A 27,523-nucleotide genomic window follows, 5' to 3' on the forward strand; every position below is an offset into this window, starting at 1 on the left:
CAACCACATAAATGAACAAAAATACACATATGTTGTACTTCTTTAACTCGTAGTGAAAATGTATGTGACGACTTCCCTTTAGCGCAGGTTGTACTACCAAAGGACCATTAAAAAAAATGGTACGTGGCATCACCATGTAGTGAACGCTGTTTCTTAACTTAGGATCAGGTATATTTATTCATAAAAATACCTAGAAGAAATCTTGTCAGTGTGGAAAAATAAAAAATGCCTTGCGCCACCCACCAAATCTTTTATATAGTATTTGAGCTATTTTGTAACTTATTATCTTCATACACATATGTTTACTCATATCAATGGACAGAAAGTATCATCTCATGCACATTGAAAAACAATCATAAAGTTCAAATGTTAAACTGAAAAAAGACAGCAAAGTAATGGACCCTTTATTTGCTAATAACATCACACGTGAATAGGTATCCTTCCAGTACAAAGACTATGCCTTGACAAGCTGTAACACTGTTACCACTTTGTATGTGTGCTATACAGTGCAACACATCTGCAAAGTCTGAAAAGAATGGAAAAATTAAAGTATTTCTCCTTATAACCCATGGGTGGTTGCACAGGAACGCCGATGCACCACCCATGGGACATCTCCTTGATGCAGACTAACGCAAAACCTTTGTAAATCTGGGCCAAAGGGTCAACATTTAAATTGTGTGAAAGTTGGGGTATATGCCGAACCGGTTAAATACAATTAGCCCAGAGTGAGGTATTTGCTGGCTTCAGTATGTCTGTTACTATATGTTTCTGCACTACAACTAGGCATTTCATGGAGGTGTGATATTTCTTGCATCAATACCCATATTTTGCTTTTTTCTATGCCATTTTCTTCAATACATTATTATTTTTTTTTTAATGTTTTTATTTATTGCAAGAGGAGAAATAAACACGATATAGAAATCACATTAGTTACACATATATATATGATTATCTATAATTATCTATACAATTTAAATCTTTATGTTTAAAGAAAAAGAAAAAGATAAGACAGGAGATTGCAAGATAGATATTCACAAAGCTATGAATCATAACACAAAGAAATACTAAAAGACAAACTAATTTGCCGGTCACACAGTATACTCCACGGTTTAATCCATAAATGTTCCCCATATTTTCTCCCTTCCTTTCAGTGCTTTTGGGCCTCTTAGTTTAGCCAATGAAAGCTCCATGGTATGTATTTCATGCATTAGATACCACCATTCCATAACACTTGGGGGTTCTATTGATATCCATGTTCGTGCAATGACCAGTCTGGCACACGCAAATAATATTGTTAGTAAATCATGAAAGTTGTTTCTAGTATCTTGTATATCTAACAAAATTAAGTGGGCAGATAGAGCGGGTGATATTATATGTTTTTTGTTGAGAGCTTCAGTTATTCCCAACCAAAAAGTCGAAAGTTTTGGGCATTGATAAAGCATATGTTCTATGCCGGCGGCTTCCTTATCGCATTTTAAACATTTGGTCCGTTCGTTAGAGATGTTGCCAAGACTCCAGTTAGAAATTCTTTGCGGTGTGTAATACATTTGAGTGATAGTCCTATAGAGTTGTAGCTTTAAATTTGAAGAATGCACCACCCGATTTAGTTGTTTGAATGAGCCCGCAATCTGTTTAGAGTTGATCCTAATGCCCAACCTATTAGTCCATTTATCCGCCATTTTCTCGCAGTCACCCACTTGTCCTTTGTTTAGAAGAGTGTAGCTTTTACTAATGAGAGATTTGGTATAGTTCGAGTAAATACATTGGAGAATATCTGATCGCTCAACTATTTCAATTTTCATTTTATTTATCAAAAAGTCTTGTATCTGCATGTATTTGAAATAAGTGGTGTCTTTAATTTTATAGAGTAATTTTAGTGTATGAAAGCTGAGGAAACCTTCCGGACTGTAGAGATCTCCTAGGGTATTAATTCCCTGATCCATCCATTGGGCACAGGCATCGTCGGAAAAAATGTTTGGCATCCCTGGGTTACCCCATATTGGCAATTCGGCATTGAAAAAAGATATTTTATTAGTGACCATAATTTGTTCCCAAATTCTTTTAATTGCTCTAGCGGTCTTAAATTTCACTCTCTTGTAGTAATTTGGGTCGTGTACCCGGAATAGGAACTGATTGCTTTGTGGCCCTAACATGAATTGATGGTAAAATAGAGAGGTTTCTTGAGACAAGAGGCTACGTATGCGTTGGATAAAGGTGGCAAAAAAGTAAATTGTAAGATTTGGGAAGTTTAGCCCCCCTTTCTCAATTGGTAGTTTAAGTGCTTTCATTGACCTACGGGCTTTTTTGTATCCCCAAATGAAGTTGCTAAAAATGCTTTCTATTTTCTTAATGTACGATTTATTTAGTTGTAGCGGGATGGATCTAAAAAGGTAAAGTATTTTAGGTATTATCTTCATTTTAATTGTATTAATGCGTCCAATCAGGCTAAGTGGGATTTTATGCCAATTTTTAAGTGTAGAAGTAATATCTTTGAGTAGAGGATCATAGTTAATTTGAATGATTTTGTCTATATTGGAGGTAAGTTTTACCCCTAAATAGATAGCGTTAGAGCATAGCCCTGTTATTGGATGTAGAGGTTGATAGTTTGCTATCACTTGGGTTTTGTTAACATTAAGGCGATAGCCTGAGACATCGCCAAAATCACTAGCTTCCTTAATTATGTTAGGCATAGCTTGTACCAAGTCGGTAGTGTATATGGCGATGTCATCGGCGAAGGCGGTGATTTTTAAGCCCTTGCCTTCATGCTCTATTGGGGTAATATGCTCCTGAACTGTTAGTGCGTTTAGGAAAGGTTCTAGGGCTAGAGCAAAAAGCAGTGGTGAAAGAGGGCACCCCTGTCTAGTGCCCCTCTTTATTGAAAAGGTATCCGAGTTATTTCCGAGATAGCTAACTATGGCTGTGGGTGTCTCATATAAAGATTGAATCCATCCCAGATATTGTCCCTGTATGCCTGTTGATTTTAATGAGGCCCACAAGTATTCCCACCCCACTCGGTCAAACGCTTTTTCTGCGTCTAACATGACCATTCCGAGTGGGGTGGAATTAGTCGATGCTACATCAAAAGCAGTTACCGCGGTGTTGATGTGGGCGGTGGTATCCCTCCCCACCACGAATCCATGTTGTTGGCAATTAACCAGATCGGGCATTATAGGTGAGAGGCGGTTGGCGAGTATTTTGGCAAAAATTTTTGCGTCCGTATTGATTAGTGAAATTGGTCTATATGATCCCTGTTCTTCCGGTACTTTGTTTTTTTTTTAAAAAGAAAATTATTTTAGCAGTTCGCCATGAAATAGGAGCACTTCCCGATTCGCCAATAGAGTCTATCACTTGTTGGAATAGAGGGAGTAGCTCTCGCTCACAGATCTTATAGATCTCCATTGGTATGCAATCTTCTCCTGCAGCCTTGCCTAGGGGAAGTGATTGTATAGCCTTGCTTATTTCTTCAGTAGAAATTTTAGTATTAAGCTGGTTAGCTATTTCTTGGTCCATTATTTTGAGTTTGTGTGTTTCTAAATATAGTTCTATTGTTTCTAAAGTAGGTGTATTCTCTGGGGTATAAAGATGGCAATAGTATTTGGCAAATTGTTCCAAGATCTGCTCTGGTTCATTATAGTTTTTAGCATCTAATCCTTTTATTGTTTTTATACTAGTTTTAGCCTTCTTGTCCGCTACTTTGTAAGCTAAGATTTTTACAATCCTATCTCCCCCTTCGTATTGTGAGAGCTTATATTTGTGCATTTTACAGCTATATTTCTCCCTAAGAGTCTTCTTTAATGTCGCTCTTAATGAAACTAATATTAGATTTAAATCTCTGATGTTCGTTTTGCCTTGAATAATAGCATCAGAAAGTTGTTGTTCAGTTGTTACGATATTAGAGGTGGCCGATTTTACTTCCCCTCGCTTTTCAGCATTATCCCGAAAGATGTATTGTTGTATGTAGTCCCTAATGCTACATTTGCATGCATCCCATACATAGTTAATAGCAGTAGAGTTGATGTTTAGTGATATATATTCCTGTAAGTGGTTCTTAATACCAAAGATGAATTTAGGGTCAGTAAGTAGATATCTGGGAAATGAGAATTGCCGGGTAGTTTGTTTAAAGTCCAGGATTTTAAATTCAAACAATATAGGATTATGATCTGAGGTGACTTTAGGGCAGATCTCTATTTCACAATTTTTTAGGATGTTAGCTGATGTCCATACCATGTCGATTCTAGAAAGAGTTTGATGTGGGGATGAGTAAAATGTAAAACCAGGGATGGCAGGGTATTTAGTACGCCAAACATCTTTCAAATTGTGCACCCTGGCTAGTTCCTCTATAGCAAATGTCACTTTAACCATTCTATTTCTAGTTCCTTTACTTGAAGAATCTATAGCATAATTCATAACACAATTAAAGTCCCCCATTATGAGCAATTCCCCTTCCCAATCAAGTAGCTCGATAGTCAATTTTTCATACAGTTTGGGAATATCAACATTAGGTCCGTAGATAATGCAAAATACATAGCGTTTTTTGTTAAATTCTAGTTGGGCAATGGCCCACCTGCCTTTATCGTCGCCAACTGTTTTAACAACATTCACCTTTAGCCATTTTTGTTTCAAGATAGCAACTCCTCGAATTGGTGCGCCCATAGTAGAGCAAACAACAAGATCGTAGCCCGTTTGTGATAATAGTTTGCGATCGTGATATCGAATATGTGTTTCTGTAATAAATATCATATGTGGTTTATATAAGTTCATTTCTTCTTGTACTAAATTTCTTTTACATTTATTATTAAGACCGGCAACATTCCAAACCAAACATCTAAGAAAAGACATAGCTTATATAAATATTGTTTAATCTCCCTCGAAAAATGAATACACTAATGTTATTGCAGTTTTTTGTGCTTTTTGCCCCCTTTTCCCCCTTGCAATAATTATTTTCTCCCCCTTTTTTACCCCCTTCCCACCCAAAGAACTCACACCCGCCCAGACACCCCCCCATCTGAATGACCCCCAGGGAGTCCCCCTCTATCTCTTGCTGCCGCTGGAAGGGCAACATAGTGAAGTTGCGAGCATGGAGTCTGCTCTTTTTCAACAGAACTTAAAGAAAATGGAGAGCGAAAGTGATAGATAAAGAAGAAAAGAGAAAAAAATAAATATATATATATATATATAAATCTAGATGCATCGTCATTAGTTTTTAAGTTTTCAAATAAGCGTTCAGCAAATTTGTATCTTGTAGATTCTAGTAGTTCTGGTTAAGTATATTCATAGTTTTAAGCATCCTCTCTCGTAAGTTTCTCCAAATGCTTAGTCGCTTCCTCTTGGTCCTTGAAAAATGATGGGTGACCATTCTTAATAACTTTAAGGCGAGCTGGTTCCTGCAAATACACAGTGCAGCCAATAGCTTTGAAAGAGTCTATCAGTTTGCGGAGTTCCCATCGCCGGTCCATTGTGGCCTTACACAAATCAGAGCGCACAAAAAAAGTAATATTGTCTATGTTGATTGGATTATTGGCTTTAGCTTTTAGAGCTACCGCCTGTCTTAATAAGAAATTCCCAAAGTAAATTAAAAAGGGTCGAGGAAATTTGTTCTTCTGATTCCTTTGGAATAAGGGCAGTCTATGCACCCGTTGGAGTTGAGAATCCCAATCAGAAAGATCACAGAAAGCTTTTTGAAAAAGTGTCACTACAAAAGATCGGGGATCTCCTCCTTCGACTCCCTCAGGGACCCCAAAGAGTCTTAGGTTATGTCTGCGTGCCCTGTTCTCCAAATCTTCGACCTTGGTCTCTAGCTGAGAGATGCGAGCTGTGTGAATTCTCGTGGTCTCATCTGATCTCGAGGTACCTTCTTCTACTTCCACCACTCGTTGCTTCAAGTCTTCCATCTCCTGTGTGACCCCACCAAGTTTCTGGCACACTTCGCTCATAAAGGCCTGTATTTTTGTGTTGTCCTCCCTCAGTTGTAGGTGTTGTTGAAGGCTTTCTTGCCTCTGTGCCATAAGAGTTTGCATAATTAAACCCATAGAAATATTGTCGGGTTGATTATGGGTCTCTTTCCCTGGCTCAGGTGTTGAGCTTTGCGTTTGGTCCAATCTTTGGCTGGTTTCTAGTACTGGGGTCAAGGCATTGATGACCTGCGAAATCTGGCTGGGGTTTGAAGTCGCTGTCTCAATCACATTTTCAGTAGAAACTAAATTTAAAACCTCAGGTAAATAGGCGTCGGTTTCAGTCGATATTGGTTTTATATTAGCGTCTTCTAGAACAGTAGGTATATCAGCAGACTCTCCTACATCCAATTCCTTAGTTGAGTTAGCAGCTAAAGAAATTATCGAAGCATTTGGAGCAATAAGTGGGAAGAAACTTATGTTTTCTTGGTTGGTCTGGCTATCACTTCTTACTGAAGTTGGTGGGATTGTTACATCGGTTTTGTCATATATATGTAAGTCATCAAAACTTGCTCCAGATAGCCTCAGGGCCATGCCCTTCACTCCACCCTTAGCTTCAATCCATTTCCTCAATGGGCTGTCATCTATAATGGCCTTGCTTCCTTTTTTATTTGAGACCGTATCTTTAGCCAATAGTTTGCGGGTCGTAGGCTTTAGTTTAGTTTTAGCTTTTAGTTTTGTTCTTCTTGTGATTGAACCTGGACCTGCATTGTTTCTATTGGGAGTTGTTTCCTTGTCTTGCTCTTCCTCTTCAGAAATTTCTTCATATTCATATTCGTAATTAAGGCTTGGCTCAGCCATATCATTTTCGTCACTTAATAGTATATCCTTCTTTTCGGTTAGACTGTCAGCCACGACTTTGTTTTCCAAGTTTAGGCTTGGCATCCGAGATCTAGTAATGTTAACAGTATTAAGAGTGCCTCCATCAGCGAAGTCAGCAGTATCATTGACAACAGAGGTAGTTATATCATCTCTCTCAATAGCTATCGCTCCATCAGCTACCAAAATGGACTCTTTGTTAGTATGAGTGTTTGATTTATCACATTTGTCAGTACTCCCGCTTTGTTGAGGGTTTTTCGCTTTATCCTTTACTGTATTACCAGCTGTGCTAGTGTCCGAGTTGTCTAAATTATAGGTATTTTTATCTGTAGTACATACATTTATTTTTTTAATACCTGTCTCTGCCAAATCTCTTGGGGATGAAAAATTCTGTGGAGTCTGTAAATTCTTCCCCCCCGTTTGAGACGATTCGGTGGCCTTGTTACTGTTATCATTTAGTATCCTTTCATAAGGCGTTTGTTTTTCTCTTACGGTTTCTGTTAATCTCTTTTCGCCTATTAGAACAGGGGTAGGAGCTCCTGTCCTAACCCCCGTAGCAGTTTTGGCTTTTGCAGAGGGCCCCCCCGCAGGCATACCTGGTTCGTCTAGCTTCGCTGGTCTTCCTGTCTTGCCGGCTCTAGTAGAGCGAATCGCCGATCTTGAAGTCATCGGCGCAGCACCGGCACCAGCAGCAGCGATGTTTCCTGAATGTGTAAGCAGCGAGCGGGGATTTTCGGCGAGTGCAGACAGCTGTGTAAGCGTTGATCCAAGGCCCGCTCTGTAACACGCTGAGCCAAACACTCGAAGACAGCCGGCACTCCAAAGCCTCCAAGCCGGCACCACCCCTCTGCGCACGCAGTGAATGAGCTGTAGCATCAGGCTGACCGCGGCTCAAGCAGTGGTGACCTCAATTCAGGCAGGTAAGCGTTGCACACAGGCTGCGCAGACAGTTCGGTAGTAGCTCGGTATGTTGAAATATTCGACAGGCTGTTTGTATTCAACGGCATTCTGGAAAGATTGTCATATAATCCCTATAAAGAGCTCTCCCGCAATACGCTGCAGAGCGGCTCCATACAAGCTCCTTCACTCGGCGGCTTCAACCCGCCATCTTGACTCCCCAAATTACTTCAATACATTAAACTAAATTCTGTTGACCTCTGTATGGTAGAAGCTTGTAAACTGGCCAAATGTATGACTTGAAGTTGGGCACTAATGGAAAATCCTCTAAACCTGTAGCAAGTGTTCAAGCTGCTTATCCATAGTGTGGAGGGAATTCCATTAGTTGTTTTTGAACTCAAGTTTTGTAACGTTTGTTTTACCAGTTTTCAACGGTGTTCTACAAAAATAACTAAGGACCTGATTCAGAGGGTAATGGATGCCTTATCAGAAGTGCAGTATATCTTGATGGACATGTAGGAAAGCAGATGGAATACCCATCACGTTTCGATGGAGTAGCCATCCGCCTGACTCTAACTCAAGCCCTGAGCTTTTTATTTCAATCTGCACTTAATTTAATTCTTTAATAGCGACTACTGTTAGTAGTCGCTATTGTGTAGTGGATATAAGACGCTTAGTAGTTACTTTTGTCCAGCTAAGTAGATGTAGAGATAAGAATATTATATCTATACTTTCCTATGAATGTTTACCTTGATGATATGTTGCTAGTTAATATTCTTGAGTCGATGCAAGTGCCTGTCAATATTATTAACTGTAATAATTTTGCATACACCCCAACAAAATAATTCAGAAGTCTTTCTTCTCCTGAAGAACTTGTGACCCCCAACCGCAGCTGCTCATCTTCAGATTCCAAACAAGAGCTCAGAGGAATGTCATATCAAAAAGTAATTTCTTTTGTCAAAATGAGCAGTTGGAGTGTACAAGAAAGTAATGCACATAACGTATGTAATACACTGATACAGTTACTACTCCAGTATACAATTTTGTTCACAAATTGCAGGATTCAAACACTCATTGCATCATTTTCACTGTAAGAGTACAATAAATCTTAAGCTCACTCGCCTGGAATAATCCAACATAATACTCTCACAGTACAACTAGAACAGTACAATGAAAAGCGGCCAAAGCAAGATCTGCCAGTGGTTGATAAACATTTTTATGAATGTCCCCTTTCATCTGATAAAAACAATCTAACATTAAAAAAAGATTTCTGACCTATCTGTACTTGTAATATGTACTAGAATGAATTGTGCACAAGGGGAGGGAGCTCATTAAACCACGTGCTTACACCCCCAGTTTATTGTAATCACATTATGAGTAGACCCTGCCTCCATATAATGAATCATTATGGTAATCTCAGATTTCCCATTGAATCAGAAAAGATAAAAAAGGTGCCTTTCCCAGTGAAAACTTTCTTCATCCAAAGGCTAAGAGAAGATCAAGGTCCTCTACGACAACTTCAACTTCAGCGAACCTGCACCGGACAACACCCCCCTACCTACCACCACTGATAAGCCAACCTGGGATCCCGAGACCTTGGAACTCATCACCACGACCATGAAGAAAACTCACTCAGGAGCCCCAACAGACCTCTGCCCACTGCACATCTTCCACAGGGCGGCCGATGCCATCGCACCCGAACTAAGACGGACGATCAGCACCTCCCTCAGATACGACATCTGCCCAGATGACTGGAAACAGGAGGAGGTGAAACCCCTCCTCAAGAAACCAACGGCCGACTCAACGGACCATATAAACTACCGGCCCATCTCTCTCCTCCCCTTCGCAGCCAAAGTCACAGAGAGACTCGTGAACGCCCAGCTGACCACCTTCATCGAAGAGAACTCCATCCTGGACACCTCCCAGTCTGGTTTCCGCAGCAACCACAGCAAGAGAACGCCCTCCACGCCGCCATTGAAGACATCCGTATGCTACTAGACCAGGAAGACACAACCCTTCTAGACCTCTCTGCAGCCTTCAACACCGTCTCACATCGCACGCTCGCAGCCAGACTCCACGACACGGGGATACAAGGAGTCGCCCTCGACGGGATCCAATCCTTCCGCTCCGGCAGAACCCAGAGGATCAGACTCCTTCCCTTCCTCTCCGAACCCACTGACATTAACTGTAGAGTACCCCAAGGATCATCGCTCAGCCCAACGCTTTTCAATATCTACATGGCCCCCCTCGCCACCATCGTCAGCCAGCATGGTGTGCGCTTTTTAAATAAAATATTAAAACCAAATTAATCAATGTAGTTAATTTATTTTGTTAGGTTATACATTGACAAGTAACTGTTTTTTAATTACTTTGATATATTTCTAATAGGCTTGTGGTTTTTACATTTATTTTGTAATTTAATTTCTATGTTTTTTACAATTAGATGGAAATATTTTTCAAATAATTATTTCATAATATAGAGAATTGCTTAAATGTTTGTATTTTTTATGGGTGAGTATACATTTTATTTTAAGATATTTTTGATTATTTCAAATATTTCATTCACAATTTATATACTTAAAATAATAGATTTACTTAAAACGTGATTTTTTTAAATTATTTGTATTTCTTAAAACTATTTTAATGGGTACCTATATCTTTTGGGTGTAGTAGATGTGACCCCCTCCCGCCCCCCACATATATGCTCTTTTCTTAATGTTTGTTAGGCTAGGGTAAAATGGTAAATGTGACCCTTCCCAGCCCATTTATGCACTTTCCGCAATGTTTGTTAGACTTAATTGAAGTATATTTCCCTCCCCTCCCAAACAGTATTTTACCCAAAGTTTGTAGGGCTGAACTTAAAGTTGTGTATTAGATTCGTGATTTTCTTCTAAAATGTTTTCAAATTGGATTTTCAATTCTGTTTATTGAAAAATATTTCCATAACTATTTTGAGTGGATTTAATTAAAAAGTATGCATTTTAGAAATTATTTCTTTAATATTTAAAGTTGTTTCTTAAACTATTTGTTTTGTTTTAGTTTTTGACATATATTTTTTTAGTAATGCATATTAAAATGTAGAGTTAATGTTTCAATATTTGTTTTTAGTCTTTTGTAGATTTCATAACAATGCAATTGTATTATTTTTATTCTGTTATATAAATAATCTTTTTCATTTGAAATTATATGTATTTAGTACATGCATTTGAATTCATAATTGAATTTTAAAATGTTTTTAAAAGTTTCATGAATTCCAACTTTCCCATGCTCGAATGCTATTAAAGATGCCCACATTGGGAGCATGTTCTCTGCTTTGTTAAAAGGGGAAGGAGTTGGTCAGTCAGGCTTTCTGTTCAAATTTGGAGACCCCAAGTTCTTTAACACTTGGATGCTAATGACAAGGGTAACTCGTCATGCACTGCCCATTCATTTCAATGGAAGTTAGTGAATAAGAAGAATATTACCTTAGCACTAAAGGGGTTAAAGAGATCGAATTGAAGGTGCTGCAGTGCATGGCAAAAACTTGGGCTAGGCTGAGGTCATCAATAAAGCTGGGTTACTTCTCTAGCAGGTCTCCGCTTTGGGGTCTTCCCGAGAGTCCAGGTTGGCTGGGAGACAGTCTAGCAGTTCCGTTGAGGGATGCAGGTATAGAGGTTTGGGGAGATCTGTTTGCGGAAGGGTGTTTGCTCCCTTGGGATTGTTTAATAAACAAAGTTGGGCCTAATCTTTCGAGATTTAAGTACATGCAGATAGTTAGTTGGGCTCAATCGTACGCCTCCCAGTCCTCTCGGGGGAGTAGTTTACCATTAGGGAGGGTGGGGGCTGCCAATTTGAGTCCCTTTTATTAGATAAACCCCCGGCCAAGAAGGAGATCTCTCTATGGTACAATCCAATCCATGATGAAATTGACGGTGAATTCCAACTACCTGAGTTCCTGTGGGGCCCTTTAATTCTCGGCCAAAATGTGCAAGATCTATGGTTAACATCCTGTAAGGGTCTTTGGGACATTGTTAAGCCGGCTTGGCTTCGTAGAAATCACCTTTTCACCATACATAGGGCCTACTATTCCCCACAGATGCTGTCAAAATTCTCCTCGGGAGGTCCTGTGGCATGCGCCCGGTGTGGATTAGAAGCTGCCCCAGATGTGCATATGTTCTTTGACTGTCCCCATCTGGCTCCATTCTGGGACTCAATAAGCAATACACTTACGTCCTCACTGGGCTTTCATGTATCAGTTGACCTCCGTCTTGTAATCTTCGGAGTTTTAGATCTTGCTCGGAGCCCAGCCAAGAACCTCTTGTTCTATTCCATCTTATTGGCAAGAAGGGAAATCTGCAGAAGATGGAAGGATCCTAACCCTCCTTCTCTTAATGATTGGTATGCCTCAGGTCTGCAAGTGTCAAAGTTAGACCTGGCTAGGGCCGGAAACCAAGATAAGAGAGCTTTTAGGCATCTGCTTGATTGGGTCCATTGACGGTGGCGTTTTTTTTTTGTCCCCACCCCACCCCCCGGTCCAATGATTATGCAACTATGGTTTAATCTTCCTGTTATGCCTTTCTCCTGTTGGAATTTCCGCATACAATGGCAGTAACTGGTTCCCTGGTTTTATTCCTCCTCTAAGTCTTCTTGGTGTTGACCTCCATAGAAAGTGTCATTGCTGTTGGGTGTCGGAACCACTCGCAAATAGAATCCCTGCCAGTTTTGTAACTGAGGCAGCATGATGTCCTTTCTAATTTTGTTGTCAACACTTGAAACCATGGTGGTCAATGAATACAAAAAAAAAAGTTTCATGAATATGTATGACTCACAATTTTGAAATTATTTTTAATATTAATGTTTGTTATATTAGATTAATTTTTATAAACAATTATTATATATTTTTTAAATCAATGTAACTATTGTGTATAATTGAAGTTTGAAATAATGACTTACATATTCACAGTGCTATCTCACATTGGTTTGGACCACAAGCACTAAAAATGCACAAGGCACTATTCTCCACTGCACCATCCAACAGTTGTGTGGCTCTCTGGTTACACACGCAGAGATGGCATTAACCCAAAGTGCTTTCATACCATAAAAAGTGCATTTTCTCCTTAATATTGTTTGCATTTTTTTAATCTAAGGTGTTTACAAGTGATAGTGAAAGAGCAACAAATATTTCCACATTATTTTGTTCTTTTTTTAGGAACACCCTGGACTCAGCCCGCATGCTACATGCATTTCATTCAGGGCCACAGTTCCCCTTTTAATGCACTTGACCGCTGCATGGTACAAATGAAAGTTATTGACAACCAGTTAATAAGAGGTTTTCTTCTGGTTAATCAAGTATAGCTTTCAAATATACAGCTGTTTCGCTGTACACACTCTGAGGTCTGTTAGCCATCTTATACAAGCAATTGGCCACTGCATGTTCTCAATGTGACTCTACTGCCCCCCAGCTTTGTTAAATCTTTTCTTTATTAGTCTGTGAATACCTCACGTTCAGAGTGATCTAAATTCTGGATACCCATCCTATATCCCTTGTTGTGTTTATCATTCTATATTAAACTATTGTGGTATATTTCACTAAAGTTGTATGGACCTGGAAAAACCATGTTAATGAAGCAGCACCACGCAGACTTGAAAAATAATGTTATCTGTTTTATACACCAATACCATAAAGACTCCTGATTTATGAGTGTATATTGTTTCAGAAATACCACTATTAATTCGATCTAAAAAAATAAATGAGACTTTGTGTCCAGTAGCATGGAAGGTGTATATATATCCAGTGGATTCTAACGTCTACAGGCCTGAATTCAAAAGCTTCTCATGTGTCTTCATGAATCTTGTGTGTTTTCCCTCTTGAATGCTGGTGGAGACGTGTTCGCTCACTATTGTTGTGATCTCTCTATCCCTAAGGGCTGGTTAGGAGACAGTTTTCCCACTTTGATTAGTTAAATAAACTGCGAATAACTTAAACAGCATCTACCTTGTGCGCGGAGGGAGAAGTTGTGTAATATGTGGAAGAACGAACTGGTGTACCATGTTTGAGTGAAACCACACTGTCAAATGTTAACAGAATGATTGTCCTAATTTGAACCTTTGCCTACCAATGTCTAAGACCTGCTGAAGAATATGGCTTATAAACCTGCTTTCAAGGTATACATATTGGGATACCTAGGTTGACCAGTCCGTTCTAGATTCTAATTTCTCACTTGAAGTATCTATGGACTCCCTGAATCCAATTTGAATCCTCGGGTTACAAACAACAACACACCTTCTCCCTTGAGTCATTTACGTTGAGCAATCTCTCCAATGCTCTCTCAAAATCATATTTCTAACTACCAGCAGCCCTAAAGAAAATGCCGACTGATGGCCATCTCAGTTATTACAGTCACAAAACTCATTGCACAGGGAACAAAAATGCTTCGCAAAGGGAGAGATGGAACGTTGCAATATCTGCTAAATTATGGTGCTCCTGCTCTCTCCCAATGCGCTGTTGCCCTTTTGGTCTCCTAGCGCCACACACACACAGCCATGCACTTTATGGTGCAAGAGTGTGCGCGTGTGTGTTACGTTTAGCATAGGTTATTGGAAGTGTACCTTTCCAGTACCAAATACAATGTTTATACATAGTTTAATCCCTTTCCAAGTTTGTAAATGTACATACAGTACAACACACATGCAAAGTTGGAAAAGTGTCGAGAATAGAAAATGTTCTCCAAAGTTACACCTGCCTCGAAGAGGCGCCATTTTGTACGCAAATCCCTGTCTACTAATACTAATAGTTCGGAATTTGCATCAAAATGATTGAGTGGCTGCCTGGGAATGCCTATGTACTTCCATTGGTAATGCCCTTTGATGCAAAGTAGTGTATAGCACTACTTAGCATTACTTTACGGTTACTTTCCAGCGCTAAAACAAATTTTGCCCTCGAAAAAAAAATACCAATTCACCTTTTGCATCACTTTTATGATGCAAACCCAGCCCAAAGTTAGTAGATCGGGGCCTGCAGCTAGCTCTAGGATAGACTGCTGCATAGGTGTTGAGTGCTGCCCTCCAAAATTTGAAAGTCTAAATATTCAGTTGTTTTCTGAGACATGAATGCTGATTAGAAATAGAACCAAGATGCTTCTCCAAACATCAATATCAATTTGCGCGAAGACTACGTCTCAAATGGAGGTTTCTGAAATGAACTACACAGTAATAAATACCACAAACCCTTTGCCAAATCTTTAACAAATTCACTGAGATTAGTGCGTGACTTGATATCACTTTTTTCTCTAGCACTGATGCCTCTGGCTATTTAGATATGTGTAGGGATTTCACACTGAAGTATCTTCTCTATTGGAAGTCCTGTAAAGACATACATTGGTTGTAAGGTAAAGTCATTCTGCTTCAAGGTCTTGAGACGAGGAACAGTCTCATTACGGCAGATGTTTCTGGATTGGAGAGTGCATTGCAAGCACAAGGTCTGAGATTTAGAGGTTTTCTTGACATGAAATCTGAAGAACACAACACAGTCTCGCTAATAAATACTTTAGAAAATATTATATAGGAGCCCTTTTCTAAATAACACTTTGGGAATGATTTACCATACAGATAATGGTACATACGAAAATCTCACTGTTTCCATCAACTAGTTTTGGTGGCATTTTCTAAATTACCAACTAGATCTCAGGTTATTTCTGAAGCATACATAGTTAACATGGATAGTTAACAAGAAAAATCAAGATTTTAGTCAGAAGTTAGCAAAATACTAGTCTTGCTGCAGTTAATAGCAATTTTGTTTTCCCTGACGCTCTTAAGGTTTACTATGCTAAAAACACGTATCGCTAAACTTCCGAGAAAGTTCAATTGATTATTAATTAAATTCAAAATTCATGACTGGTTCCCCCTCAGCTGGTTATAGTAATACATGGACACGCATGCACAAACATAAGTAAATATATTTAAAATTTTTGTTTTTAATGATTCATTGGACTTTTGCTATCCTTATTGCATTAACTAAATAGTTGTATTGTGTATTCATTGTTTGCATTAGGAGGTTCTTTGTTGCAGTGGCGGAGCATAATACCTCCCAGATGTTTACCTCATTTGTTTCAAAATTTGCCTCACTCATACTCACTTCCTCTCACATTTACTCTCTTCCCCCTCACTCATTCTCACTCAAACTCACTGGTACTCATGCCCAAACATACTCAAACTCACTGGTTCTCATTTTCACATACAAACACACTTACATACACTCACCCTTTCACACTCACTGACTGTCAGCCCTTGTACGACTGCATCTGTTGCACCATTGATAGCTACACTTCTGATTCACTTCCACTCCCTCTCACACTCGGTCGTATTCACTTTCACAAATTCATACACACTCAATGTCAGATTCTCACTTATTTACACTCTCATTGACACTCACAAACACACTCACACACACTTTCACTCAAACCCATTCACTTTCAGTCACTTACAAACACATACATACATATATACAAGAGCAGAGAAACAGCATTTTTTCTGTCTTGCTTCCATTGCCTGCAACTCTGAGGCTCCATGACAGCAGCAGAGCAGGAATCTAGCACTGGCCATTGCAACCAAGAAACCTTGATTCCCAACGAAGGGTCAGGCGGAGCAGCAGGGGCAGGCTTGAAAATAGAAAGGCCCATCTCAATCCCTCTCCCAGCTTTTAAATAGGAGTGAAATCACGGAACTGTTAGAAGCTGGCACAGAGCTGGGGATCCTAACCCTGCTGTTCTGTGTGGCCTCTCATTGGCCTCAGGGATGCACTAGTGTGCGCCTTGACAGCCACATTTTAGCAGACATACTTTGCTGCCTGCAGCATGCTCCTCGGTGTGTCTGCCAAATAAAATGGTTTGTGCCTGTGTGAGGGGACCGTAGTTGAACTGTGCCCCTCGGGCATGCGCAATCCAGACATCCACCTACCTAGTAGAATGTTTTATCCAGTAGCAGCTGCTACTGAGCCCAGGTGGTAGGGCCGGGGTATTAAAAAAATGGACTTACCTTGGTGCCGCCGCCTCTCCTCCTTTGTCTTCTGGCGCAGCAACAGGAAGCACACAACCTCCCAGAATCCCCTGTCCAATCAAAACACTGCCTTACAGCAGCGTTGTGATTGGTCTGAGCACCGTGGTTCGGCACTCAGACAGGGGCTTGGAAGCTGGGCATGTTTCCCATCAGGCTGTGTAATGCACCCTTGTGGAGAAGATGCAAAGTGCAAAAGACAGTTTGAGCAGTGATGCACACATGGGGAGTGTGCTTAACACTCCTTCCCCTGTCCCCTGCACTGGCCAGCCAAGCTCCACCTGCCCCGCCCTGCACCCAAGCCGGAAGGAAAACGAAACTGATAATAACGTTTTCCTTTTTACACTGCTCGCAGACTGGTTTTAACAGTGATCTTTAGCAGCTCGATAATGTTGCAGCCGTCTCAACCCTTGCGTCCCTCTCTTCCTCCTTCTGCCATCAGGAGCCTGGAGAGGAGTCTGAGAGGACTGACCTGCACACTGGCAGTGTTCATGAAAACATGAAAGTCATTTTTTCATGAACGTTGCTAAATTAAATAATGTGCAGTGTTGGGATAGGAATAGGCAAAGTGCAGGATCTGGGGCCCCATAGGCGGCAGGGGGATGTGCCCTGGAGCCCCTGACAAGGAACTGCCACAGCTTTGTTGTTATATATTCAGTAGATGTACATTTCAGCACTTTTGCGGATTTGGAGGTGTACTTTAGGTAGTATTTTTTCATCTCTGTATGGAGCAAGAGTATCGAACATGATCAGTGGTTTATTTCTTATCTGAGGACCACATACTGCTTGGGGATGCACAGGAGAGTCTCTAGTCAGACACAAGTGTTTTTCTTCTGAGTGCTCTTGGACATAATTGTCCAGCCTGACGCAAGTGACTTGTCAGTGTTTGGGTCTCGCCTAGCGTTGGAGCGCGCATGTGCTCCTCGCTCTGCGAGGCGTATAGTAATCAATAAAATTTCAGAAGGGGACTTGAAGCCACGCCCATCTTTTGGTTGGCTGGCGTCATCGTTTATGCTAAACGCTAGCCTCCAATTGGAAATGAGGCATATTTGTTCCCACCCTGTCTCCTTTTTACCCCCGCCCATCCCGACTGGATTGTTTGCGTGCGACGTTAGACTGTGGCCTTTTAATACTGGGTAAGCACTTTTTGTTTCCCCTTCCCTCTGTCTTTCTCCCCGAGCAGATGGAGATCTGCAGAGACAAAGCTGCTTATTTTAATGGCATGCACGTGTTTATTTTTGCAACACGCTTGAACTTAAAGCGAAAGCGCAATGCAAATATAAACACTCTTTTCCCTCTCTTTGGTGCTTTGAGGAGATCAATGAGAAGCATAACGCACTGTAGTAAACAGTAACATAACATGAGATATCATTGCCAGAGCACTCTTCTTTATGGCGAGTTATTCGTTAATGCATATCTTGCTACGTACCAAAGTAATTACTGAATATCTGAGAGGCTTCCCAATGTTAAAAAGCAGCAGTAACAGCAATCTGTTTTAAAGTCAATAGTGATTGCTCACTCTTCATTGATCACTGCTGAGTAGAAAATGCTGGATAGCTTGTTAGTGACCAGTGATTAACCAGTGTTGATTATTTAGGAATGGAACAAAACATACCTGACAGCAGTTTGGACATTATGTAGTCAACTAAGTGAAGTGCAGTTCAAATATACTATGTAGTCTTCTGATTTACTCTCGGTCTTCAATCTTCTCTTAGATATGTCATGGGATATTTTATGATTGGCTGACTATTTATAATTCATATGAAAGAAGACATGATTTAAGGAATCAAAAACAATGCCTGACTGAGATATTACTTTTTTAAAAATTTTAATCATTTGTATTCTACCACACACAGAACATCCTGCAGCATTAAAAATAAATACCATTCTGGTTAATTAAAGGAATGTGATATGAGCAACTGGAAGCCACATTTGATAAAGGAAGTTTGACATTCTTTAAAAGACATATTGTTAACCTTATCCCAAAATCAGTCTTCCTGGATTCCATTGGATTAGATGATACTTTCATACCATAATTTCAAAAGACCTGTGAAATTACACAGGGGATGCTAAAAGGGGCCCACCGGTGGGGTTAAATATATTAGTAATTTGGTTAATATAAACACCACATGCCTCGTCTTAGTTTTTTACCTCTTGACTCAAGAGCATCCAGGTTCACAGCATGACTGTAGCACTCTGTCAGGACGTCTAGCCACAAGGAATTACTTTGAACACGGGAGTAAGTAGAGCCAGCAAGCCATGTGCTCGCCATCAACCTTCTATTTCAGTAGAAGCACAGTGTATTTTGCCTCCTATTTGTATTGTAATTTTACTACACCTGGCAAGGCATTGAAGCCCTTTTTAATGAATTGCACACTATGCCAAACCAAAGGTGGATTAGTAGTGGATTAGTAGAGGGAAACATGAATTGTGATTGGTAGTGGTAGACTAGACATGAGAGTCTGTTAGTTAGATGAATAGAATACAGGATGTACAGAGAAGGAAAGAGTTTAGAAAGATTATTAGGGAGTTCATAGTAGTACAAGAGATGTGGGATGAGTCAGAGAGCCTGTTAGTTGGAGTAATAGAATGAAGAATTGATAGAGGAGGCAAGAGTTTGGAAACGGTTATTTGGGAGTTTATAGTAGTAAAAGAGGTTTAGAATGAGTCGGAGAGTGAAGGTAGGGGATATTTTGGAAGAGGAATAGTCATGGACTGGTGGTTTTGGGAGATTTGTTAACTTTTTTTTTGTTTTGCAGTGGGAGGCAAATATATAGATATGTAAGCACTCATAAGAAGTATACATACATAGAGACTGATACATGATATGAGTGTGGAAAATAATCAGGAGATATGAAATTGTCCTGCATGAAGTACCGTACGTACATGCATGGATAGATATTTACAAACTCAGGCTTTCCATTTTTGCTGTAAGTTAAGACTTACTTATTACATTTGTTTTTTTAAATAATTTTCTTTTAATGTTTTACATTTATATTTATCCCTGATATTTTAATAGTGCAGCACTTATAGATACAATTGCTCTTATCATATGTACACGTTGTGAACAGATTTGGGCTATTATAGGAAAAGAAACCAATTAATCACACACTCATAACATTATGTTATTGATATATTGATCTAGTTATATATGGATATAATGATAATTATACATTTATGTTGGTATATCATATTTTTATGTGTTTGTTTTTATTATTATTTTTAAATATTTTCATGTATTTGTCTTTCCTCTAAGTATACAAATATAGATTTATTTATTTATTTATTTGAAAGTTTTATATAGCTATAGATATTACTCATATTATTTGTGTTTGTTCTTTATATAAAATAATTAGTATTACTTGTTTTTAATATTTAATCATTTTGATTTATGTATTTGTTTTTTCTATAAGTAATAAGTATATTGAATAGTTATTATTACATTTACTTTCTGTACAAACGCATTTATATGTTGCGATATGAGTAATCATCATAAATAAAGGCCAATATGTATTTAGTTAACTAATGATGCTATTTATCCAGGACCTATATATATGTTATTATTTCCGTACGTCCCACGTTCACCTGGCTTGCCCCGAGTCAGAAGAGCAAGAACAAGAGGGCTCTCGTTCTGAGCTAAGGCGTCGGCCCTTTGGAATGCTCTCCCGGTGACCATCAGGAGCATTTAGAATCACTGGGATTTTAGAAAAGCCGTGAAGACTTGGCTATTTGTGGCCTAATCCTCAGCCCCACCTCTCCTTGTGCGATATGACCTCAAACTAGCGATAGGACGCCCTGTTGCTGGGTAAGCAATGCGTTTTACAAATGTATTAACATAACATTAACATAACTTAAGAGTGGGCAATCCACTCCTTCCCTGACCTGCTCTGTGAGCAGAGCAGCCCCATCCACCCGCCCGCCCGCAAATGAAACATAAAATGAAAATAACTCAAAGTTATTCTCATTTTATATTTCTTTTCCTTTACACTGCTCAAAGGCAGTGGGGCGATGCTCCCCCGCCATAGCGGTGATGCCGCCACTGTTGCAAACACCTGTTGGAACTGTATCTAGAGCAACTCTTTCTAGCCACTGTCCTCAACATTACATATCGGACCTTGGTGGCTCCTTCCTGATTGCCACATTGTAATTTTCGATATCCGCACTGTGAAAAGGGTCGTGTGATATTTCAGTTGCTGTCATCATTTTGCTAATTAACAATTTAAAAACCTGAAAAATCATATATATTTTTGGTCACAGAATGTTAGTAATTATGTTATTAGACAGCTGACATGACTGGTCATATGATGACGGGTGAAGATCATTTCATTCGACCTTGGGAGCAGCTAGATTATGGTATGGAGCATTGCTCCACTTTGATTTCTTTTTGTAGGTTGTTCTTCCGACATGGCAGAATTATTTAAAATGGTTAATAGCAAAGACATAAAAAAAGGCTCTTCAGTTGCTCTTTAGCATGCCTCAGATGATGGGTTTGCTCACTGTCATTCATGTCAACCGCATGTCACTGCCCTTATGTTTTCAACTGAAGATTGTCTATCTGATTTTCACACGCAGGTACACCGTTGGGTCAATTATGAATCTATGCTTAAAGAATGTCTTATTGGAAGAATGTCAACGAAGCCAGCCACGATTGCAAAAGGTATTGTTTTTACAAGCTGCTGGTTAGTTGTGTAAAATTGTGTTCATGTTATTTCGAATATATTTTTACAGACATATTATTAACACTTTTATTCGGTGGTTGTGATAATACAGCGCATCCCTTATAAGTCTGTTCAGCTCACTATATTTTATTTACCTTGTCCAATGAAGTCAGAAGGACAGACTTTTCATTTACACAGGTTGACAAATATGATTCGAATCGCTACGAATGACATATAAATACAGTTAGTGAGGACGAGGGTATCAGAGTACATGGGCAAGCCAAGACTGGCTGCAGTGGGAATCAGGCACTGACTTCTCCCGCAGTCAGTAAGCTGTTTTGAAAAAGTCTACGGCTGATGTTGTCACTATGTCCAGCCCTGTCCCGACATAATGGCTACGTCACCCTCAGTGGCGGCTGCCAGCTATGAAGGGGGGGCCGGTCAAATGGACAAAAAAATATATCAACTAAATTCATGCTGACATGCATTGCATTATCGTTTTAAAGTTAAAATGTTTAACTTTAAAACAGTATTGTAATGCATGTACGTGACTTAGGGCAAAATGCACATAAAGTACATTTTAACAAAATGAAATAAATCTCACTTACCTTGCTGCACGTACTCGCTCTGTCCCAGCGTTCCTCTCTCCTTGGGCCCAGCCAACTTCCCTAACCAATCCTGGTGCTGCTCCCATGCTGTTAACCAGCATGTGCGCAGCGCCAGGATTGGATGGAGCAGGATCTCTCAGCACTCGAAAGGACACTGGAGGCCTTTGCTTAGTCTCGAACTAGCTGTCCAGCACACCTTGATTGAGAGGTTTAAAGTGCTCATGTCTGGCTGGCCTTCACAAGATGGCTGGCCAAAGAGACCTGCACTTTAACCCTTTGTGTGCTCATGACGAAACCAGGCCGTCATGAGTCACAGTTGAGCTGTGCTCATGACGGCTTGGTCTCGTCATAACAGAGCAGCTCTGCCCACTCGTGGTTAATTCCCCACCTGTGTGAGAGAATTAATCAGGGATGGGTCGTGACGAGACCAGGCCATCATGAGCACAGCTCCACCGTTATTCGTGACGGCCTGGTCTCGTCATGAGCACTGCGGCACCACGCTCACCCCCCGCCCGCACCGTGGGGGAATTAGCCCCGCAGGTAAGGGGTTAAAGTGCCCAGCCCGTCACTCCTCTCTGCTGCTGCCAATCAGCAGCGGCCCAACCTCGTCCTGAGACTCGGCTCGGGAAGGAGGTTTGCAGAGTCAATGAAAAATAAAATGGTAATAATGTCTATTGCCATTTTATTTTTCATCTGGAGGCAGTTTAGTTAGTGGGGCGATGCTCCTCCGCCTTAACGTAGGAGCCTGTCCCTGGTCAGCCTACATTATTTTTCGGTAACTCGAGGGCTCAAAGGAGTGCAGCTACATGCCCTCATAATAACAGTGGAAATAAATATGTGTATGTCAGATTGGCAAGCACAGATTCTGGATTTATGGCACTAACAGGCAGTGCTGTGATTTGAAGCATGTCTGCAGAAGGGCTACAGAGCTCTCTAATGGAAAGATGGCCATCAGAGCTCTTCACCAATGGCTGACGTCACACGTTCAGTGTGATTAACAGTACAAGGCCCAGTGAAGCGTTGCACTGTCAATCACACTGTATGTGCTGTGATATTGGTCATGCCGGTGACATGAAAGTAGGAGACCAAGAGAGCAGACAGCGTGATATCTAATGGTGAAGCTGTGCGCCTCAGCCTGGATGTGTGCAGATGAGATGGGTCAGAAGTGGGAGGAAGCACTGTGATGACAGTGTCCATTACCCCAAGTCCAGTCACCACTATCAATTCTCAGTTCCAGTACCCTATTTTAGTGAGGGATAAGGTGGTAAAGTGCATTATAAAAGGTGTGCTTCATCTGCTGAAAAGTGCCAGCTCAATCATTAAAGGGAGCTGTGGGAGTGAGCTGTGTGATCTAAAATATGGAGTACTCCTCGGAAGGGAGTAAAGAAGTTCTAAATTATTGCTTCTAGGTAAATACATGGCATGTATGTATGTGGCATTTCTATTGTGTAAACCTAGGCAAGGTAAAGTGAAGCTGAATGTCCAAATAACCAGATGTTAGGAAGGTGTGCCTGAGCAGAGCAGCAACACCACTGGATAGCACCTACACAAAAGGCAGGTTGATGGTGTTGCTTTTAGTTCATCCAAAAATAGCCAACATAGTTTTATTTGCATTCATCAGAGCTTCACCACTCCTACTTAGCACATCCACCTTGTGGGAAAACGTTATAAAGGAGCCAGATTCTCCTTGATTCCCAGGTTCAGTCTCCACCACTCAAGTACACGTCTCTCGGAAAGTACCACTGCAAGTACTGCCTTGTTTCTTTAAGAATAAAGAGGGAGGTAAAGAAAGAAGTAAGGGAAGAAAGGAGACCCAGATAGAACGTAGAGGGGAGACGGATAAGCTGGGGAGAGGAAGGTGGGAGGGGAGGGAAAATGAAGAGGGAAGGGAAGGTAGCATGAAAAGGGGGGAAAGAAGGATGAGCAGAGGATAGAGAGAAGAGAAGATAAAGAAATTATTACATAATGTAGGAAATGAGGGACGAGAATGAGAGGAGTAAGGAAAAGGAGACGATGAGGGAAAAAAAGTGAAGACAAAAGTTAGTAAGAAAGATAGAAGAAAGACGAAAGGAAAATAAAGAACAGAATAGTGGAGGGGTGTGAACGAAATCATAGAGATGTTTTGGTTAGAGACTGATAAGAGCAGAACAGAAGGAGTGAGGTGGACTGAAGAGTAAAATGAGAGGAGGAAAAAGGCAGTATATCAGGAAAAGTGTTGGAAGATTAATGATTTTTTTTCATTTGAACAAAGACTTCTTTGTGACAATTGCCCCCACTCACCCCTTGCAAAGAGGGAACTCTCACGCATGCTCTTTGCATGGGCTAATAAGACAACATTTGCCCATGCTGATTTTGTTTCCCAATCCTGTATTCTACAAGGAGAGATTAGGCAGTTGTTCTCATAGACTATGATGTAGTGCCGGTAGAGGAGACCCTTGATGAAGAGTCTTGTGAGTCTTCCAGGGTGTGGCGTGCAGTCACAGGGGGCTTGCAGTTCAGTGAGAATGGAGTAATGCCAAAAGTGGGCTGTTTGCTCAGTGTCAAAAAGTTCATGGCACTTTGTTAATACCCCATTTTTAGGTCTAGCCTGGGCAGCACATGCACTGCTCTGCCAGCCATGCTGTATTGGAGTACAGAATAGAGGCCCCTCCCACTCTCATCCCATGTTTGTCATTAGCTTGTGCCATTGTCCTTTGTAAATTCTGGTTTCTGATTCTTTAATAGGCTTGTAAATCTCTCCTTAGAACCGCCTTGTCTTCATTTGTTACCTCCCATGAGGACTGGCCCTTTTACTTCGATTGTTACACGGTGCGTCTTTTTTAGTCTGTAAGCACTTTTTTCTTTAATGCATTTCTCCTACTTCAGGCACGGCATGCTTTCCTGCATCATTCAGTGCGCAATGCACACTTTCACTTTGTAAGCAGCCTGGGACAAATGGCAGACACTTCTTTGAGTAGGTCTCACATATTCAAGAGTTTGAGCTATTGGCATTGTACATGACAGTGCCTTTTATTTATGTGTTAATGATCAAAACATACCAATTAAGGCATTGTCATTTACAATGCTAATAGTTTACACTCTCGAAAATGCGAAAGCTATTGTATTGCAAATGCTTGTTGACAATGTCACTAAGGGACTATTTGATGCTATAGGAAATGGAGTTTTAAATTGCATCTATGCAACAATTATTTTCTGTTGACACACAGTTGCTGGTTTTGTCTTTGCAATCATGTAGAGATGCATACCTAGAGATCACTTGAAAAAAATATTGTACAAAGTATGGGTAAATGCAGAGAGTCCCTTGTTCACTCAGTGGACCTATTCAGAAGGGTTAATTTGGTCACAGGCATTAGTATGGCTAAATTTACCTTAGTTGCGACTACCAGAAATTGACAAAAGATTCCTGGCAGGCGTAAACCTTTTTTCAGGTGTAGAAATCTCTGCCACAAATGCAGTTATTCCCACCCATAAATCCAACTCAAGTAGTGGGGTTCAGTCCATTTCTGTGCATTCCAAGGCATGGCTAACCTTGAAAGTTTATGACTGCACCAGTGAATATATGCCCACAAACAAGTCTTTTTTTTCTTTTTTTATTCTTTCAAGTCATCTTATAAAAGCAGCATATTTATCAACAACACGTGTTTCTTTTTGGAAACAACCTTTACAACGCAGTCATTACATCGCACTACATTTACAATGCAGTCATTATATCGCAACATCCTATACATTGCATGCCATTACAACAGAGCCATTACATCGCATTTCACTACAAAGCATGTCATTAGAACGCATGCCACTACAACGCAGGCATTACATCGCATGTCAGTACAACGCATACCATTGCAACGCATAGTACCCCTACACTCTCCAACACTTACCCTGCTGTTGCACCCACTGGAGTTAGAATAGTAATGTTTACCCCTACACCATCCAACACTTACCTTAAATGCAATATAATGTATACGTTGTAATGGTATGGGTTATAATGGTATTATGCGATGTAATGGAATGCGTTGTAAATGTAGTTTCTAAAAATGTGTTGTATTGGCAGGCGATGTAAAATAATGCGTTGTAAAGGATGTTGCAATGTAAAAACGGCTCAAATAAATGTTGAGAATATCAAATCGTTTGCAAAGCACAGTTCAGAGTGGTGAAATTAAAATTGGAAAGCTGTAAAACAGACACCACTCAACCCATTATAGATATGGGCAGAGTCCATTTTGAAAAAAAACACTTTAATCCTCTTGACAAATGGCATGTAATTTAGAGAAAATAGATTGTCAATGTCCTCCATGGTGTTTATGCTGAAATATCTCTTAGGTTTATGATTCACCAGAGGATCTAGCTCTGAAAGTGTCTAGAGTGCAGTTACATAAAAGAATCTCCATGTTTAACCTATTTATCTTATATCCAACCACCAGTTGAAATAAGTAAAATATATTAAAAACGTTTTCCTGGAATTCCAAGTCTGTTTTAAAAAAAAAAAAGTGGTTTATCGCTATATTGTCAGCATACAATTTAATTGTGTGCATCCCTCTGACAGGTAGTTCTATTTCACAGTTTCTTATCATAGTGACAAGTATACAAATGGCAAATAACATAGGGGATAAGGGGGTATCCCTGTCTTGTTCCTCTTTTTACCTTACATACACATATGTCAACCAAATCCACTATTAGTCGTGCAAGTGCCCCCTGGTACACTTTATGTAAAACTTGTATAAAATATAGGGGGAAGCCGGATTTCTCTAAAATACAAAAAAAGACTCTCCCAGCAGACCAGATGCCATTTCAGCATCTAATAGTAGTACTTGGGCTGTAACTTGCTGCTGTTTACCGAGATCGGGAGTCATGTTTAAAAAAAAAAAAAAATCTGTGGAGTGTAATTGCCTATCCATAATAAAGCTACACTGATCTCTGTTAATTAGTGAACTCCCTACTCTGATAATATGATTAGTAAAACATGTCCTTACAATTTCGTGCTCTGTTTAAAAGGCTGATTGGTCTGTATGAATTAATATTCTCTGCATTCCTATCTTTTTTAGGGAACCTTACTATGATGGTGATATTAAAAGATGGAGAAATTTCACAGCCTTTTAAAATGTGATCTCAAAAATGTTAAATATGCTAATTTAAGGCAGGTAAAAACTTCTTAATGAACTCAATAGTGATGCCATCCTCCCCACAGTAGAAAAAGTGGGAAACCCAATCGACCCTTGGAGGCTTGGGAAATATCACTATTGATAGGTAACTGTGCCTACAAGGGGTTTTATTCAGTCAACTAAATTAAACAATTTGAACAAATGACTGCGTTGTTAAGCCCACACCAGTGGCTACCAATTGAACAATCAATACATCAAGTATCTCCTTTAGCTCATGATAAATCTACAGCAAACAATTTCAAAACTGGTGTGAATTTTTCAAAGTATAAACTTATTTATTGTGAGCCAACAACGAGGGTACAAAGAATAATAACAAAATACAATGACTGAGGTTGATGAATGATATAAAAAGATTGAGACCTCAGGGTCATAGGTGTAAGCATCTATTCAAGAATAGTGTC

General features: G+C 40.0%; 1 protein-coding gene across 2 annotated transcripts in view; it reads left to right on the plus strand.

Annotated features, from left to right (window-relative positions):
* CYB5R4 (cytochrome b5 reductase 4) overlaps positions 1 to 27,523 on the plus strand; it is a 1,195,924-nt gene that overhangs the window by 303,691 nt on the left and 864,710 nt on the right. For both annotated transcript variants that reach the window (XM_078648153.1, XM_078648152.1), the window contains exon 4: positions 21,270 to 21,354. In XM_078648153.1, coding sequence (XP_078504279.1) covers positions 21,270 to 21,354 — 85 coding nt within the window. The remainder of the gene's footprint in view (positions 1 to 21,269; positions 21,355 to 27,523) is intronic.

The sequence above is a fragment of the Lissotriton helveticus genome, chromosome 6 (assembly GCF_964261635.1).
Source record: "Lissotriton helveticus chromosome 6, aLisHel1.1, whole genome shotgun sequence".
Lineage (NCBI taxonomy): Eukaryota > Metazoa > Chordata > Amphibia > Caudata > Salamandridae > Lissotriton > Lissotriton helveticus.